We start from the raw sequence: 15,614 nt of genomic DNA, 5'->3' as shown, positions 1-15,614 counted from the left end.
CAATTGATTATTAGTTTGTCTGTCTGTCTGTCTGTCTGTCTGTCTGTCTGTCTGTCTGTCTGTCTGTCTGTCTGTCTGTCTATCTTGTCTGTCTTGTCTTTCTGTCTGTCACTGTAGCTATCAATGTATCTGTCTGTCTGCCTGTCTTTTGGTTCATCTCTCTTTACCTCTGTCTATTTCTCGGTCTGATTACTAAATAGTTGAATGAATTTCTTTTGTTTAAAATAGTTTTTCGATTCATTCAAATTCAAAGTACTGTTCTGCATTTTGCTTGCTACTTTTGAAATTCTAAGGATACTCTCAGATTCACAACCCTGTTAACAACTGGTTAAATGAGCAACACTGCATTCAAATGTTAAACACCAAACTCATTTTTATGCCCAACCATCTTAAAATGTGCTTAACAGCTGAACAAGATCCTGACTTTAACATAACCAGCATAATCCTCCTTAAATAAATCAGAAAGAGACCAGCAATCTAAATAACTCTACTTGTGTCTTGTTGTTGCAGGTAAACATGCTGATAGGAATCGTGGTCTTCAACAAGCTCATGTCTAGAGACGGCATCTCAGACAAGTCCAAAAAGCAGAGAGCAGGGTAAGTGAAGGTCAAAGTAGCGGCTCTATGATACTCATTTATTTCTGGATTTGCACCCAGTCACTCATTTACCACTGGCCTGTTGAAGGTTTTAAAATATCCTGTCAAATGTTTTGCCGAAATAAATTGCTCATGCTCTCTCTCTTTCACACACACACACATGCACACACACGCACACAATACCACTAAAAGTTGAAAAACATCAGACTGAAAGCCAAGATATGACAGCTTCATTAATGGACTTGTATTGATTTGCTGGCCTGCTAACCTCGGGCTAGTCTTCTGATAGCTCTGTCATTAGCTAAGTGTATATTCATTGTTCATGTTGCTGCACATACTGACAGGATCAAGGAGCCCTTGTGCTTTTAAAACGCTTGTTCTGTTTTGCCTTTGTTTGATTGGACACAAAGCAGAGTGATCCATTAAACACTTGTGTTAATGAGTGGACCGCCACATCCCTCACCTCAAACAAGAGGCTAAACTGCTCAGAGAGATTGAATATTCCCATTCCGCTCAGTGAATCGGCAATAAAGTACCTGCAAACTTCTAGAGCACTTTTTTTACTGAGCTCCATCAGTAATATACAGTTTTTTTACAGAGATGAGTGCAATTTTTAACCCCCGTAATGCATCTAAGTGCCTTTTACTAAAATTTTGTTTTGTTACGAAACAAGCTTTAGCAAATGCTCGGAGACTCAGTATTCACATGAAGAATAACACTATTGTGAAAATATGTACGATTGTAATTGGTATTAGTTGCAGTATCATTCAATAATAGTTTTTTTAACAAATCTAATTTATTTTACTTGAATATACATTCCGTTTCAGGTAATAAGATAAATAAAAACATAAATAAATGTATTTCTAAATTTAGAAATATACCATTGAAGACAGAATTATTAGCCCCCTTTGATTTTTTTTTCTTTTTTAAATATTTCCTAAATAATGTTTAACAGAGCAAGGAAATTTTCCCAGTATGTCTGGTAATATTTATTCTTTTGGAGAAAGTCTTATTTGTTTTATTTCGGCCAGAATGAAAGGAGTTTTACATTTTTTAAGAACCATTTTAAGATAAAAATATTTAGCCCCTTTAAGCTATATATTTTTTCTTGATAGTCTACAGAACAAACCATCATTATACAATAACTTGCCTAATTACCCTAACCTGCCTAGTTAACCTAATTAACCTAGTTAAGCCCTTAAATGTCACTTTAAGCTGTATAGAAATGTCTTTAAAAATATCTGGTCAAATACTATATACTGTCGTCATGGCAAAGATAAAATAAATCATTAGAAATGAGTTGATATCATAAAAATATTATGTTTAGAAATGTGTTGAAAAAATCTCCTCTCCGTTAAACAGAAATTGGGGAAAAATAAACAATGGGGCTAATAATTCAGGGGGAGCTAATAGTTCTGACTTTAACTGTGTGTGTTTGTGTATGCATATATTATCTTTCATATCATATCATCTCAAAAGTTATACATAATTGTAAATTGTACGTATGTTTATTGACAAACCATTGCATTATTTATGAGCAATATCACATGACTAGCAGTGCAATTTGGTTGTATATCGGTACTGGTCAGGAGGTACCTGCATTGTCCCACCAGTGACGATATACAGCCATTTTGCACTGCTACTAGTGTGATATTGCATTTATAAAAACAGTTTGATGGCACAATTGTGTATATAAGAAAGACATTCAAACACGGAGAGTCTAAAAACACTTTTGTATCACCATTCAAATCTGCAGATGACGCTCAGAACAGCAGAAACTGTTGCTGCTTCACAAACATCACTTTAGAGCTAGTATTTGAATGATTCTCTAGCGTAACATCTAAAGTGATGACAAAACAGCTGATTTTGCTCACATTTTAAGATTATAAGGCTGAGCAGCATGAAATGCCATCAGTCTATAGAGATTTCCCAGTATTTCTCTGCTGCAATTGGGAGATTACATCAATTAACACTGAAAAAGCCTGAGCAAAGCAAACACTACAGATTACTATGTTATAAATACAACACTACAAAATGCAAAAGAGAGATCGACTTAGAATGTCTTTTACCTTTTCTAAAATTAATTGTTCAGCTGTAGTTTGAAATTTATGCTGACTTTTTCTCCCTAAGTAATTATTATGCTGTCTCTGTTGCCATCTTGTGGCGTAAAGTGAATACATTTTTTTTTCTTTTTTTTTTTTGCTATGCTGATGGCCGCCAACGTGTTGATATGAAGCGAAATTATAATTTTTTTTAAAACAGGCACCAACCTTAAAACTAAACTACACCCTTGTCTAAAAAAGTTTCAAAAGTACATTATGTTGTCCAACAGCAGCAATATTTGTCAAACTGTTGTGAGCTTATTCCTCTGCATGTCATGTGGGTGGAGTAATACACAAGGGTGAAGAGCTTTAAGAGTGCTGATATTGCAGAACATTGCACCGCTATCAGCCAATCAGCTTCAAGAACCAGACAGAAATGTATATTTATAGGTTTTACATATACCTATTAACAATGAATTAAAGATTTTTTAATATATTTATACATTTTTTGAACCTGAAAGTAAATGTATATTCGAGTAAACAAAATAAGCTTTCTTTTTAAAAATGTTTAAGAGTGATATTTATATTTTTTGGTGTTGTTTTTTCTTTCAAATAAGATTTGCAGGGTTAATAGAGCTAATTCTAACATTTTAATGTCCACATAAAAATTACACAGTGACATATTTAAATAACATGTCTCATCAGAATCTAATTCATACTTATTAAAAAGAAAATGTTTACACATCTACTCAATAATGAGAAGTTATTGATCCGATACAGCATAGCTTTAATAAACAATATTAAAATATTCCTAATACACAGATGTGGATGAAATCATTAGTACTCTTTTATTCATTTATTTTCAGTCATTTTTACTTAACCATTACTTTTCTTTACTGTTTCAAGTTATTTCAGCGACGACTGTAGTTTTTCTTTCTTTAAATGGAAGGCTACAAACAATTATCTCCACGTCGTTTGTATATTATTATGTGTACAAATGACCCCTGGTTGCGATTCTGAATGCGTTATGAGGGTTAAAATGAGCTCACTGTTATGCATAAGCACATTTTTCACCAACACTAAGTTGAAAGCATGAGAACTTCCTTAATGTCCACCATGAACGAGCTAAATAAGTGCATCTAATAGCAACCAAGTACTTCCCCGATTTGAATGCATGCACACAAATGGTCATTTAGATCTGTGGCATTGCTTTCGGTGGACCACCACGGCCGGTGTCTTGGCAGGAAACAGTGGGTCTTACTAATTGAATGAGGAGCTAATCAGAGATCTGAACTAATCCAATGACTGGATATTTGTAATCCCTCCAGGCAAAGAGTACATTCTGCAATTTTCTTCTAATTGATTTGTCTTTCCCCCCTCACTTTTCTTTTCCTGTAATGTTTATGTTCAAGCGAGATCAATGTATAATGGGAGCTGCAATGGCTAACTATGGATTTTTCAGCTTGTGGCTTGTACATAAAATAAAATGTGCTAGTGTTGAAATCCAGTCTAATTCATTTCCATATTCATGCTGCATGTCACATACAGTTGAAGTCTGTTATTAGCCCCCCCTAAATTATTAGAACCCCTGTTTATCTTTTTCCCTCATTTCCGTTTAACAGAGAGAATATTTTTTTCAACACATTTTTAAACAAACATAATAGTTTTAATAACTCATTTCTAATAACTGATTTATTTTATCTATGCTATGATGACAGTAGATAATATTTGACTAGATATTTTTCAAGACACTTCTATACAGCTTAAAGTGACATTTAAAAGCTTAATTAGGTTAAGGTTAGGGTAATTAGGCAAGTTATTGTATAATGATGGTTTGTTCTGTAGACGGTCAAGAAAACAAATTTGACAGGAGGGCTAATCAGTTTGACTTTAACTGTATATACTTCTTTTTTAATTCACATTTCATAAAACAGTCACTTTTTATGCTAAACAAAATTTGGTTTTATGCATATTTTTATGTTTGAGAGTGTTAATTAATGTGTCAAGTCCACTTTGTTAGTTTCTGACCCCAGGTGCCCCTCATTTCCATATTTCTGATGTCCTGAGCACATTTTTACCCAACTTTGTGTGTGTGTGTGTGTGTGTGTGTGTGTGTGTGTGTGTGTGTGTGTGTGTGTGTGTGTGTGTGTGTGTGTGCGTGCGTGCGTGCGTGCGTGCGTGCGTGCGCGTGTGCGTGTGTGTGTGTGTTTTAAATAGTTTTAATTAGTCCCTTGAAGGTGACACGGTGGCTCAGTGGTTAGCACTGTCGCCTCACAGCAAGAAATTTGCTGGTTTGAGTCCCGGCTGAGCCAGTTGCCATTTCTGTGTGGAGTTTGCATGTTCTCCCTGTGTTGATGTGGGTTTCCTCCAGGTGCTCTGGTTTCCCCCACATTCAAAAGACATGCGCTATATGTGAATTGAATAACCTATATTGGTTGTAGTGTATATGTTTGAATGAGTGTGTATGGGTGTTTCCCAGTACTGGGTTGCAGCTGGAAGGGCATCGGCTGTGTAAAACGTATGCTGGATAAGTTGGCAGTTCATTCCGCTGTGGCGACCCCTGATGAATAAAGGCACTCAAAGGACAATGAATGAAGTAATAGTCCCTCGGAACACATACAAAATAACTACTACAACTGAAACAAAAATGCTTTATAATTCAAAGCATAGAACCAGCAACATATGCATATTATAATATTCACATTTTTTAAAGGAACAAAAAACAAAGCATGCCGTTTTATGCCATTAATTTAATAGTGCTCCTCTGCATCTCTAGGAGCATTTATTTTTAATGGCACAAGTTATGCAGAAATGCCCACTAATAATCAGAGAAGCTGAAAAATGAATCTCTTCATTGTTTCTGAACTTTGTTGTGTCTTTTTTAGTGTTATCTAATCTAAATCTTATATAATTGTCTATTGCATTCAGAAGCTTCCATATGTGATTGGTACCGCTATTAGTCTTAGCACAAACATAAATATAAATTGTGCAACTTGCACAGATCTACAGTAAATGCACTTGACACTTTGTTTTCTCATTTCACTTGAACTGCAACAGCCATGATAGGTCAGTGTAATTATACAAGGGCTTGCATCTTGTTTTGTGAGGCACTTTTGTTTATTTCGATAACATTTTTGCCACAAGCCTGACAATTTGCAACTCACAAATTAGTTTTGATTGGTTTTCACAAATTGGTTTTCAAATTGTTAGTACAGTAAATGTCATAGATGATTACAAAGAAGATGCTGATGAATTGAAATATGTTATTATATATATGTTTCCATATCTTAGTCTTGTTTTTAAAATATCTACACTTTCAAAGAGTTTATGTTGAACACAAGTGCCATTTGTCATAATTGTTCATTATTTATTTTTTTTTTTTTTAATTTATCATTTTAATTGTTTTTTTGTGTTGTTTCATATGGTTTGGGTTTAAATTGAAAAAAGTTTAGTTTTGTTTTAATTTATTGCTTTTTTTTTTAGCTTAGCTTAGGTTATCTAGTTTAGTTTAGTTTAGTTTAGTTTAGTTTAGTTTAGTTTGTTTTGTTTTGTTTTGTTTTGTTTTGTTTTGTTTTGTTTTGTTTTGTTTTGTTTTGTTTTGTTTTGTTTTGTTTTGTTTTGTTTTGTTTTGTTTTGTTTTGTTTTGTTTTTTTGTTTCGTTCACAGTCTTCCCTAATGTGAATTATTAGCCCCCTATGAACTTTTTTCTTCGTTTTTAAATATTTCCCAAATGATGTTTAACAGAGCAAGGACATTTTCACAGTATGTCTAATAATCTTTTTTCTTCTGGATGAAGTCTTATTTGTTTCATTTCGGCTAGAATAAAAGCAGTTTTTAATTTTTTAGAATACTATTATCGGGACAAAATTATTAGCCGCTTTAAGCTATATTTTTACTCGACCGTCTACAGAACGAACCATAATTATACAATGTCTTGCCTAATTACCCTAACCTGCCTAGTTAACTTAATTAACCTAGTTAAGCCTTTAAATTTCAATTTAAGCTGTATAGAAGTATGTTGAAAATATCTATTCAAATATGATTTACTTTCATCAAGTCGAGGATAAAATAAATCAGTTATTAGAAATTAGTTCCTAAAACTTTTGTGTTTAGAATAGTGCTAAAAAAATCTGAAAAAATTGGGGAATTATTCTGACTTCAACTGTATATATACAAAAAAAAATTTTTGTTTTTGTTTTTATTTATAGTTTTGGTTTGTTAAAATTTATTGTATTGTTTTAAATTTTTGTTTTGTTTTGTTTAAATTTTTGTTTTGTGTTTTTTTGTGTAATCTTCCCTGATTAAAAAAAAATCATTATTTAAAAATACGAAAATATCCCAATGGACCATGATAAAATACATATGTAATTACACATTCACACAAACATTAAGCAATTGTTAGTGCTTTTACACCCTAGACCTTATAAAGACCTTATAAAGCCGAGGGAGTTTGTAAAGGGCTTCATTAAAAACTGAACTTCCTGGTTAATGACCTGTGGGAGACCAACCTGGACACACTGATCTGCTTTTTAACATTGCTTACACAAATCAGGAGTCAAAAGCAGTATCAGGTGTGTGCTTCTGTGTGTGTGCTTGTGTGTGGGAGTGTAGCTCTCCTCTCTGCATCAGTCTTTTTCCTGTTTTCACACACAAATACTATAACACACACACACACTTCAGTGAGCAGCTGAAGTAGGTTAGTCTTTGCAGCTCCCATCTGCCTCATCTGCTCATTGTTAATGATCTGTGCTTGCATTCTACTGTGCTTCTCTCCATTTTCTCATTCTCCTGCCATCATTGTCTCTCACACACACACACACACACATGCAAACGCAAGCTACTTTCACGCTGTGACATTCATTACAGATTTCTCTGCCATTGCTGTTGTTCATTGCTTGATGCCATTCTCTTGCATTACTTAATTTTTTCTTTCTCTCTCTTTTTTTCCCTCTCTATTTTGTGTTCCCTTTTTCCTTATGTACTTGTTTTGTCGTCCGACTCTTCCATTTGCCGCTCCCTTCCGATCTGCATTCAAACCTTATGCCTCTGTGCCATTTGTGGGTGTATGGATGGATATTTTATGAGTGACATTTTTTAAAATTGATATTCCTTCCTACTTTCCAACTTCTGTGTGTCACGTCCACCTTTTCCCCATGTGAATATATATATATGTGTGTGTGTGTGTGTGTACTGGGTCCTGAAGTCCACCGCTGGAAGCGCGTAGCAGGCTGCTCCTGAAATGCTCCAAGTGTGGGGTGATCTCCAGTACTGCCCTGTCCAGCTCTACCGCCAGCAGCGCCATGTTAGTCTCATTCCATATTCTCTCTTTGCCTCTTTCTTTCTCTTTCTCCATTTTCTTTCTTTTTTCTTTTTCTCTTTTGCTCTATCTCTCTTTCTGCAGCCTTTCAACACTGACAGTAAGAAACAGAAACTCTTCAAAGAGCCTCCCTCCTGTCGACACACTACAAATATACATACTACAACTACATATTTATTTATTTATTTATTTATTTATTTATTTATTTATTTATTTGTTTGTTTGTTTATTTGTTTATTTGTTTGTTTGTATATTTATTTATTTGTTTGTTTGTGTATTTATTTATTTAGTCTATCTTCCTATCTCAGCTTCATACCTATGTCTATCTTGTCTGTCTGTCTATCTAACTAGTTATCTAACTATTTATTTAGTTTTTTTTTTTATTTGGTTTTATTTGATTTGATCTTACTTTTATTTGATTTTATTATTATAAAAAAATGCAGATCAATAAAGATATAACCAAGACATAACCAAAGACATAAAACATAAAATGCTTTAGGCATTAATGTCTTAAAGGTATGGAGGACAAAACTTGCAAAAACAATACAAAATAAATAAATACGGAACTTCATTCAAAAGTGATTAAACGTTTGAAAGGGGGAAAATCAATTTTGAGTTTAGCATTTTCTTATTCCCCCAACATTTATGTCATTTATTTAATTATCAATCTGCCCACACTATATATATATATATGCAGGAATTTGTAGATTTTAATTAATTTATTTATTTATTTGCATATTTATTTATTGTTTTTGCAGGTTTCATCCTTCATATATAGGTACCACAAGATATACTGGTGTACCTTTGAGATACTAATATGTGCCTTGGGGGTACAAACGTACAAATGCCCCAGTGACAACTTTTTACCATTATTTCTGAGAGTGTACAAAAGATCTGTCAACTACCTTGGCAAGTGATTTAACACAAGCTCAAAACATGTAATTGAAAAAATTTACATCTGTATTCTGCATTGTCCACTTGATTGACAAAACTTGCATTTGCATTTTTTATTTAATTTTTGAATTTTTTTTTTGCCAATTGACTGCATTTCTTAAGCTAAATTATCTGCCAGTGTGGTATACATAAAATAATGTTGTTTTTGGTTTGAATTCAGAATATTTTACTTAGCCCACTATTAGGTAATTTAGCTTTATTTAAAGAAAAATGCACTTCATTTTGATTTGTTATTTGTTTGTTTTTCTAAGTATTTGGACTACAAAATACACTTTATATATATGTTTTTTTTTGTTGTTTTTTGTTTTTTTACTAAAAGTGATATCCAAAATATAGGGCTTTTAAAATATTGTTTACTTTAAAGCTAGTTTTTTTTTTAGCTTATTTTATTTGTTCATAACCAAATGTATGTGTTTTATTGATTACCATGTCAAACACACACACACACACACACACACACACACAAAGACGGAGTTGTGTGCTCTTTTAGAAGAGGTAAAGAATCAGCATGTGGATCAAGGGCCACCTCTGATTCTTTTGGCTTTGGTTAAATTGGACTTGTCTCCGCTATTTGCTGGAGGGAGTCGTGTTATTGAAATGATAATGAAATGAATGATATTGCTTCTCTGTTTCTCTTTCTCTTTGTCATGTTTTTCCCCCATCTCATTCTCGCTGTCTGCTTTTTTTTTTTTCCTTGTCTCTGCTATCCGAGTATAAATATGGGGCATGTGTGTGTGGCGCATTGCAACTTCAATCATAGAAATTAATGAAGAGGACTTCCTGAAGGAAGTTTGGGAAAACCATGTTCACACGATCCCACCAATTTCATCATTTCCACCAGTTTCAGCTTCATCTTTCTTTCCACAGTTAGTCAGCGGAGGACATTGAATTTGAGATTTGAGTTATGCTATTTTACATTGTCTTCCTTTTTCTGCATTGTTCTTATATGAGCATGAGAACTCATATGGTGCAGTGCCTTTCACTAATATTACAACCCATGGTATATAGGAAATAATAAGGCTGTGGAAAAAAAGTATGTTTTTTTGCTTTACATATAGACCATTTTGTTTGTAAACAACACCAATGGTCCTAATATATTTCCTTATTTAAATTTGTAATTTCTATAGCTTCCAACGATAAAAAAACTTCACATATTATTAAATAATCCTATGGCAGATGTTTTAATGTAAAGTTATCATTAAATTGCTAAACAAAATTGTTACAGTTATGAAATAGTTTGACAACAAGCAGGAAATGTTCATGGGCCAATGACATGACCACATTGAAATGGTCAATATATAAGAATTGATATAATTTTATGGGATTTATATAAATCTTACATAAATATGAGATATCAGATTTATAAGACATTATAGTTTTAATAATTCGTTTTCTAATAAATGATTAATTTTTTTCATTGCAATGATGATAGTACATCATTTTTTAACTATATTAGTGGAGGCCACTGTAGATTTGCATATGAGCAAATCTCTTCCTCTCTGTCTCATTGCTTACGTTTGTCCCGTCGCAGCCACATGCAGGAGACTGAGTCAGGGCAGCGTGAAGATGTTTAAATGGGTAGCCAGCTGTGGTGAAACCTGAGCTCAAGCGGACACTCTTTACTGACACCTGATATTTACCTAAGTAGCTCTGCGTGATGCAGAACCAAAACACTCTGGAAGGATTAGCAGCGTGATGTTAACATGTCAGGGTGTGTTAGCATGAATGCGCAGCATTACAAACAGCAATTATTTATCTGTTTTACAAACAAACACAGAGTGCGTTCTAAATAGATTGACTGACCACATGTCTGCTTATTGAAGAAAAGAAAAAAAGATTATTATTATTAGTAGTAGTAGTAGTAGTAGTAGTAGTATTAGTATTATTATTTTAATATTATTATTATTAATATTATATATTATTATTATTATTATTATTATTAAATTATTATTATTATTATTATTATCATCACTTTTATTATTATTAATAATAATAATAATATTTTTATTAATATTATTATTATCATCACTTTTATTATTATTAGTTGTACGTTTTTTCATAATTGTCTTATTTTTTGTTAACTTTTCTTGCAATTTCTCAGATTTTTGAGATCTAAATTTTTTTTTTTTTTCGTATTTCTTCTCAACAAAATTGCATTTTTATCTTTTGCTATCCTGAGTTTATATCAATACTGGTTGTTTTCTCAAAACTGTGAAACAAAAAAAGCCTAGGTATCACATAAAATATAGCTTATAATATAGATCAAAATACAATATATATTCACAATTCAAAAAGCAATAGTTTAATATTAATAATTAAGTTATGAGAAATAACCTTGCAAAAAAATTAAAAAATAAATAAACAACAACAACAACAACAACAACAATAATAATAATAATAATAATAATTAATTAGTATTGCAAAATAATTTATTTTAGTATTGCATAAAGTTACGTTTTTATATTTTTTTATTTAAAATTTGTTTTATTTAGATTTTTTACTTTAAGTTTTAGAAATTTATCGTGTTTTTCATTTTTCATATATTTTGTTAAATGTCAGTTTGTTATTGTTATTATTATTTTTATATTTTATTATTATTTATTATTAATATTTTTTTATTATTTATTAATTTGTTTATTTTTAGGTTGCAATAATTGAAAAACAGGCATGTCTCCTAAAATAAAAATTAAAAATGTAATAGTTTTATTTCAAGTAACAAACACAAACATAGCTCATAAGTTTAACTATTATAATTCTGTCTCACATAAACTTTGTTTTTTAAACATCATTACATAGACACGTTTTTCTTTTTTTAACAGTAATATTATATGTATTCTTAAATGTGACACTTTGAATAAACATTTTTAAATATCACCTAAGCATTCTCTCTGACTCAGCACGTTCCATATTCAAAACATTCAGCAACCACAACATGTGGGCTTTCAGGTTTGAAATGAATGCAATGACTCATCAAGTATAAATGATTTATACTTAATTAATAATATCAATATACTTTATTTATCATCAGTCATCTACGCTGTGCTGACACTCAGTTAAATGCCTGTGCTGTAGTGCTGGTTTCTAAACCCTCTCAGTGCTTTCATCGCTCAGCTGTAATCGCAATAATATTTGCTCTTAATGGCTGATCCAGGTTCAGTGTTGTTTTTCGCCACCTCTCTGCATGGAGGATGATCTTTGCATTTGCTTTGTGCTCTTTCTCTGTTCAGGGCATCTTTATGGAGCTCTTGTGTGGTTCTCCCTCTGCTGGCCCTCACATGGATGTCAGCTGTTCTGGCCATCACAGATCGCCGCTCGACCCTCTTTCAGGTGCTCTTCGCCGTTTTTGACTCCGTCCAGGGATTCGTCATCATCACTGTGCATTGTGCCATGCGGAGAGAGGTCAGTGTGTTATACAGTATACTTGTGAAGCAACTAGTATATGTGTCACTATAATTAAAAATGTGTCATTAAGTTAATAATTAGAGAGTATTATTAACTCTGTTAATAAGTTGTGTGTAGGGTCACTTGTATGAAAAAAGTAGCCTGTTTCACTTTGACTTTAGGCAGTCTTATACTTTTTGCACATGAGCTGATGTGACAAATATACTGAGAGTAAACATGGTGAAGATTACCTTAGCTATGGCCTTTTTAAAATTAAAACACTGTATATTGTACAGTACAGTATGTGTTGAAGGACTGATGCAAATGTTACTATACATACACTACCTGACAAAAGTCTTTTCATCGATCCCAGTTGGAAAAGCAACAAATAATAGCTTGACTTCTAGTTGATCATTTGGAAAAGTGGCAGATGGTCGTTTTCTCTGATAAATCATGTGTTGAACTGCATCCTAATCATCACAAATACTACAGAAGACCTATTGGAAACCGCATAAACCAAAGATTTTCACACAAATCAGTCAAGTTTGGTGAAGGAAAAATCATGGTTTAGGGTTACATTCAGCATAGTGGAGTGCGAGAGATCTGCAGAGTGGATGGTAACATTAAGAGTCTGAGGTATCAAGACATTTGTGCTGCCCATTACATTACAAACCACAGGAGAGGGCAAGTTCTTCAGCCGGATAGCGCTCCTTCTCATACTTCAACCTCCACATCAAAGCTCCTGAAAGCAAAGAAGGTCAAGGTGCTCCAGGATTAGCCAGACCAGTCACCAGACATGAACATTATTGAGCATGTCCGGGTTAAGATGAAGGAGAAGGCTCTAAAGATGAATCTAAAGCATCTTAATGAACTCTGGGAGTCCTGCAGGAACATTTTCTTTGCCATTCCAGATGACTTTATTAATAAGTTAGTTGAGTCATTGTAAAGATGTATGAATGCAGTCCTCCAAGCTCATGGGAGTCATACACAATATTAATAATTTTTCCAGTGCACCATGATTTTATATTCTACTGTATACTGTACATTATTTCTGATAAATGACAAGCCTTTGGTCTAATCAAAGTCAGACCTTACTGTCCTAATGAAATAATTAAAAATCAATAGTAATTAAAAATGTTGCCTTTCATATAAGCCTCTTCTGATACCAAAATGATCAACTAGAAGTCAAGTTATTATTTGTTGTTCCTAAAACTTAAGCGACAAGCGACAAGACCTTTGTCAGGAAGTGTATATACACATTATACATAATATGTTTATTCTTTATTTCTGAAAGCTGCTGATTATATTTCTACCAAATTTAAAATTACATATTTTGTCATTTAGAGTTTTTTTTTTTTTTTAAATAAAAATTTACAGAAATTTTGTTCAATTTTAGACAACACCCTATCAATGTCTTAACATCAAATGTGCTAAGAAATCGATATTTTGTTAAATAACCCTAATTTAGATGCATACATTTTCTAAAAGCTGAATAAATATATGTTAATTTACTGTATACTTTGCAATTGTAGGACACTATTTGGTCAAGAAACAGCTAAAAGAAAATCTGAGGGTTCAGAAAGAAAAATAACATTGCACTAAGATATAATTTTAAAAATGAATGAATGAATGAATGAATGAATGAATGAATGAATGAATGAATGAATGAATGAATAAACGAAGTTTTATTTTATTTTGTTTTAATTTATTTTGTTTTATTTTATTTTATTTTATTTTATTTTATTTTATTTTATTTTATTTTATTTTATTTTATTTTATTTTATTTTATTTTATTTTATTTTATTCCAAAAGCTTAAATTATACATGTGCAGCATTAGAATTGTAAGAACTTTTGTAGTCCAGGGTTTCAAATGGATAAATAATGTTGTTTTAAATCCACAATATGAAACTTGTAAATGACAAATTATATTTTCTTAGGTGCTCAGAGATCCTTAAATAAGATTTCTGGTTTTAAATAAGCCTCCATGTGTCCAAAACATGTTACAATTTAATTTTTTAATGGGTGTCTTCTGTAAATCAAAATGCAAGATAAAAAATTAAATAAATCTTGTTTTTCTAAGTCAATAAAATCTAAGGCTTTTATGACACAGACATACAGTATAGCACTTAAGAAAAACCAACTGCAGTCTCCATCACAATCGTATGTGTGTGTGATTGCTCCTAACAATCATAAAAATCAAAAGTTTGACTGTTCTACCGCCCAATCCTAAAGGACAATCAGAGGTTTATTTAAATGGAGATTGAAGGAGGAGTTTTATTCCACTCCATTATTTTAAGACCCACTTAGGATATATAAAAAAACTTGGCTCAAACAGCTAACGCAATATTTATTAATTTTTTTTTTTTTTTTTTGCAAAATAGCATGCACTGCTTATAGGTGATAACGGTCTGCTCCAACCGGCCATAAATAAATCAAACCATAGTCACTTTGTAGAGAATCCCAAACGTAATATACAGTACACTACCTGACAAAAGTCTTGTCGCCTATTCAAGTTTTAGGAACAACAAATAATAACTTGACGTCTAGGTGATCATTTGGCATCAGAAGTGGGTTATATAAATGGCAAAGCCCTCTAGATTATGTGTGTTTTACCTAAATAAAATATGATCATGACTTGATTTTTAAATATTTCATTAGGACAGTAAGGTCTGACTTTGCTTAGACAAAAGTCTTGTCACTTAACAGAAATAATATACAGTATAGAATATGAAGTCATGGTGCACTGGAAAAAGAATTAATTTTGTGTATGACTCCCATGAGCTTGGAGGACTGCCTCCATACATCACTGCAATGGCTCAAATAACTGATTAATATAGTAATCTGGAATGGCTAAGAAAGTGTTCTTGCAGGACTCCCAGAGGTCATCAAGATGCTTTAGATTTATCTTCAATGCCTCCTCCTTCATCTAAACCCAGGCATGCTCAATAATGTTCATGTCTGGTGACTGGTCTGACCAATCCTGTAGCACCTTGACCTTCCTTGCTTTTAGGAACTTTGATGTGGTGGCTGAAGTATGAGAAGGAGCACTATCCTGCTGAAAAATTTGCCCTCTCATATATAGTTTGTAATGTAATGGGCAGCACAAATGTCTTGATACCTCAGGCTGTTAATGTTGCCATCCGCTCTGCAGAACTCTCGCACACCCCCATACTGAATGTAACCCTAACCATGATTTGTCCTTCACCAAACGTAACTGATTTCTGTAAGAATCTTGGGTCCGTGCAGGAACCTTCTACCACTTTTCCAAATGATCAACTAAAAGTCAAGTTATTATTTGTTGCTCTTACACCTGGGATCAATGA

General features: G+C 32.6%; 1 protein-coding gene across 50 annotated transcripts in view; it reads left to right on the top strand.

Annotated features, from left to right (window-relative positions):
• Positions 1 to 15,614, top strand: part of adgrb2 (adhesion G protein-coupled receptor B2) — a 554,448-nt gene that overhangs the window by 480,300 nt on the left and 58,534 nt on the right. For 29 of the 50 annotated variants that reach the window (XR_015515944.2, XR_015515945.2, XR_015515938.2 and 26 more), the window contains 3 exon segments: positions 511 to 596; positions 7,842 to 7,940; positions 12,137 to 12,308. Coding sequence is in view for 15 of the 50 variants with exons in the window: in NM_001443200.1 (NP_001430129.1) it covers positions 511 to 596; positions 7,842 to 7,940; positions 12,137 to 12,308 (357 nt within the window). In the remaining 35 variants the exon portion in view is untranslated. 50 annotated transcript variants of the gene reach the window in all.

This window comes from Danio rerio, chromosome 19 (genome assembly GCF_052040795.2).
Source record: "Danio rerio strain M-AB ecotype USA chromosome 19, GRCz13ab, whole genome shotgun sequence".
NCBI lineage: Eukaryota > Metazoa > Chordata > Actinopteri > Cypriniformes > Danionidae > Danio > Danio rerio.
Note: the sequence above shows the minus strand (reverse complement) of the source record. Positions and strands in the feature narration are given on the sequence as shown.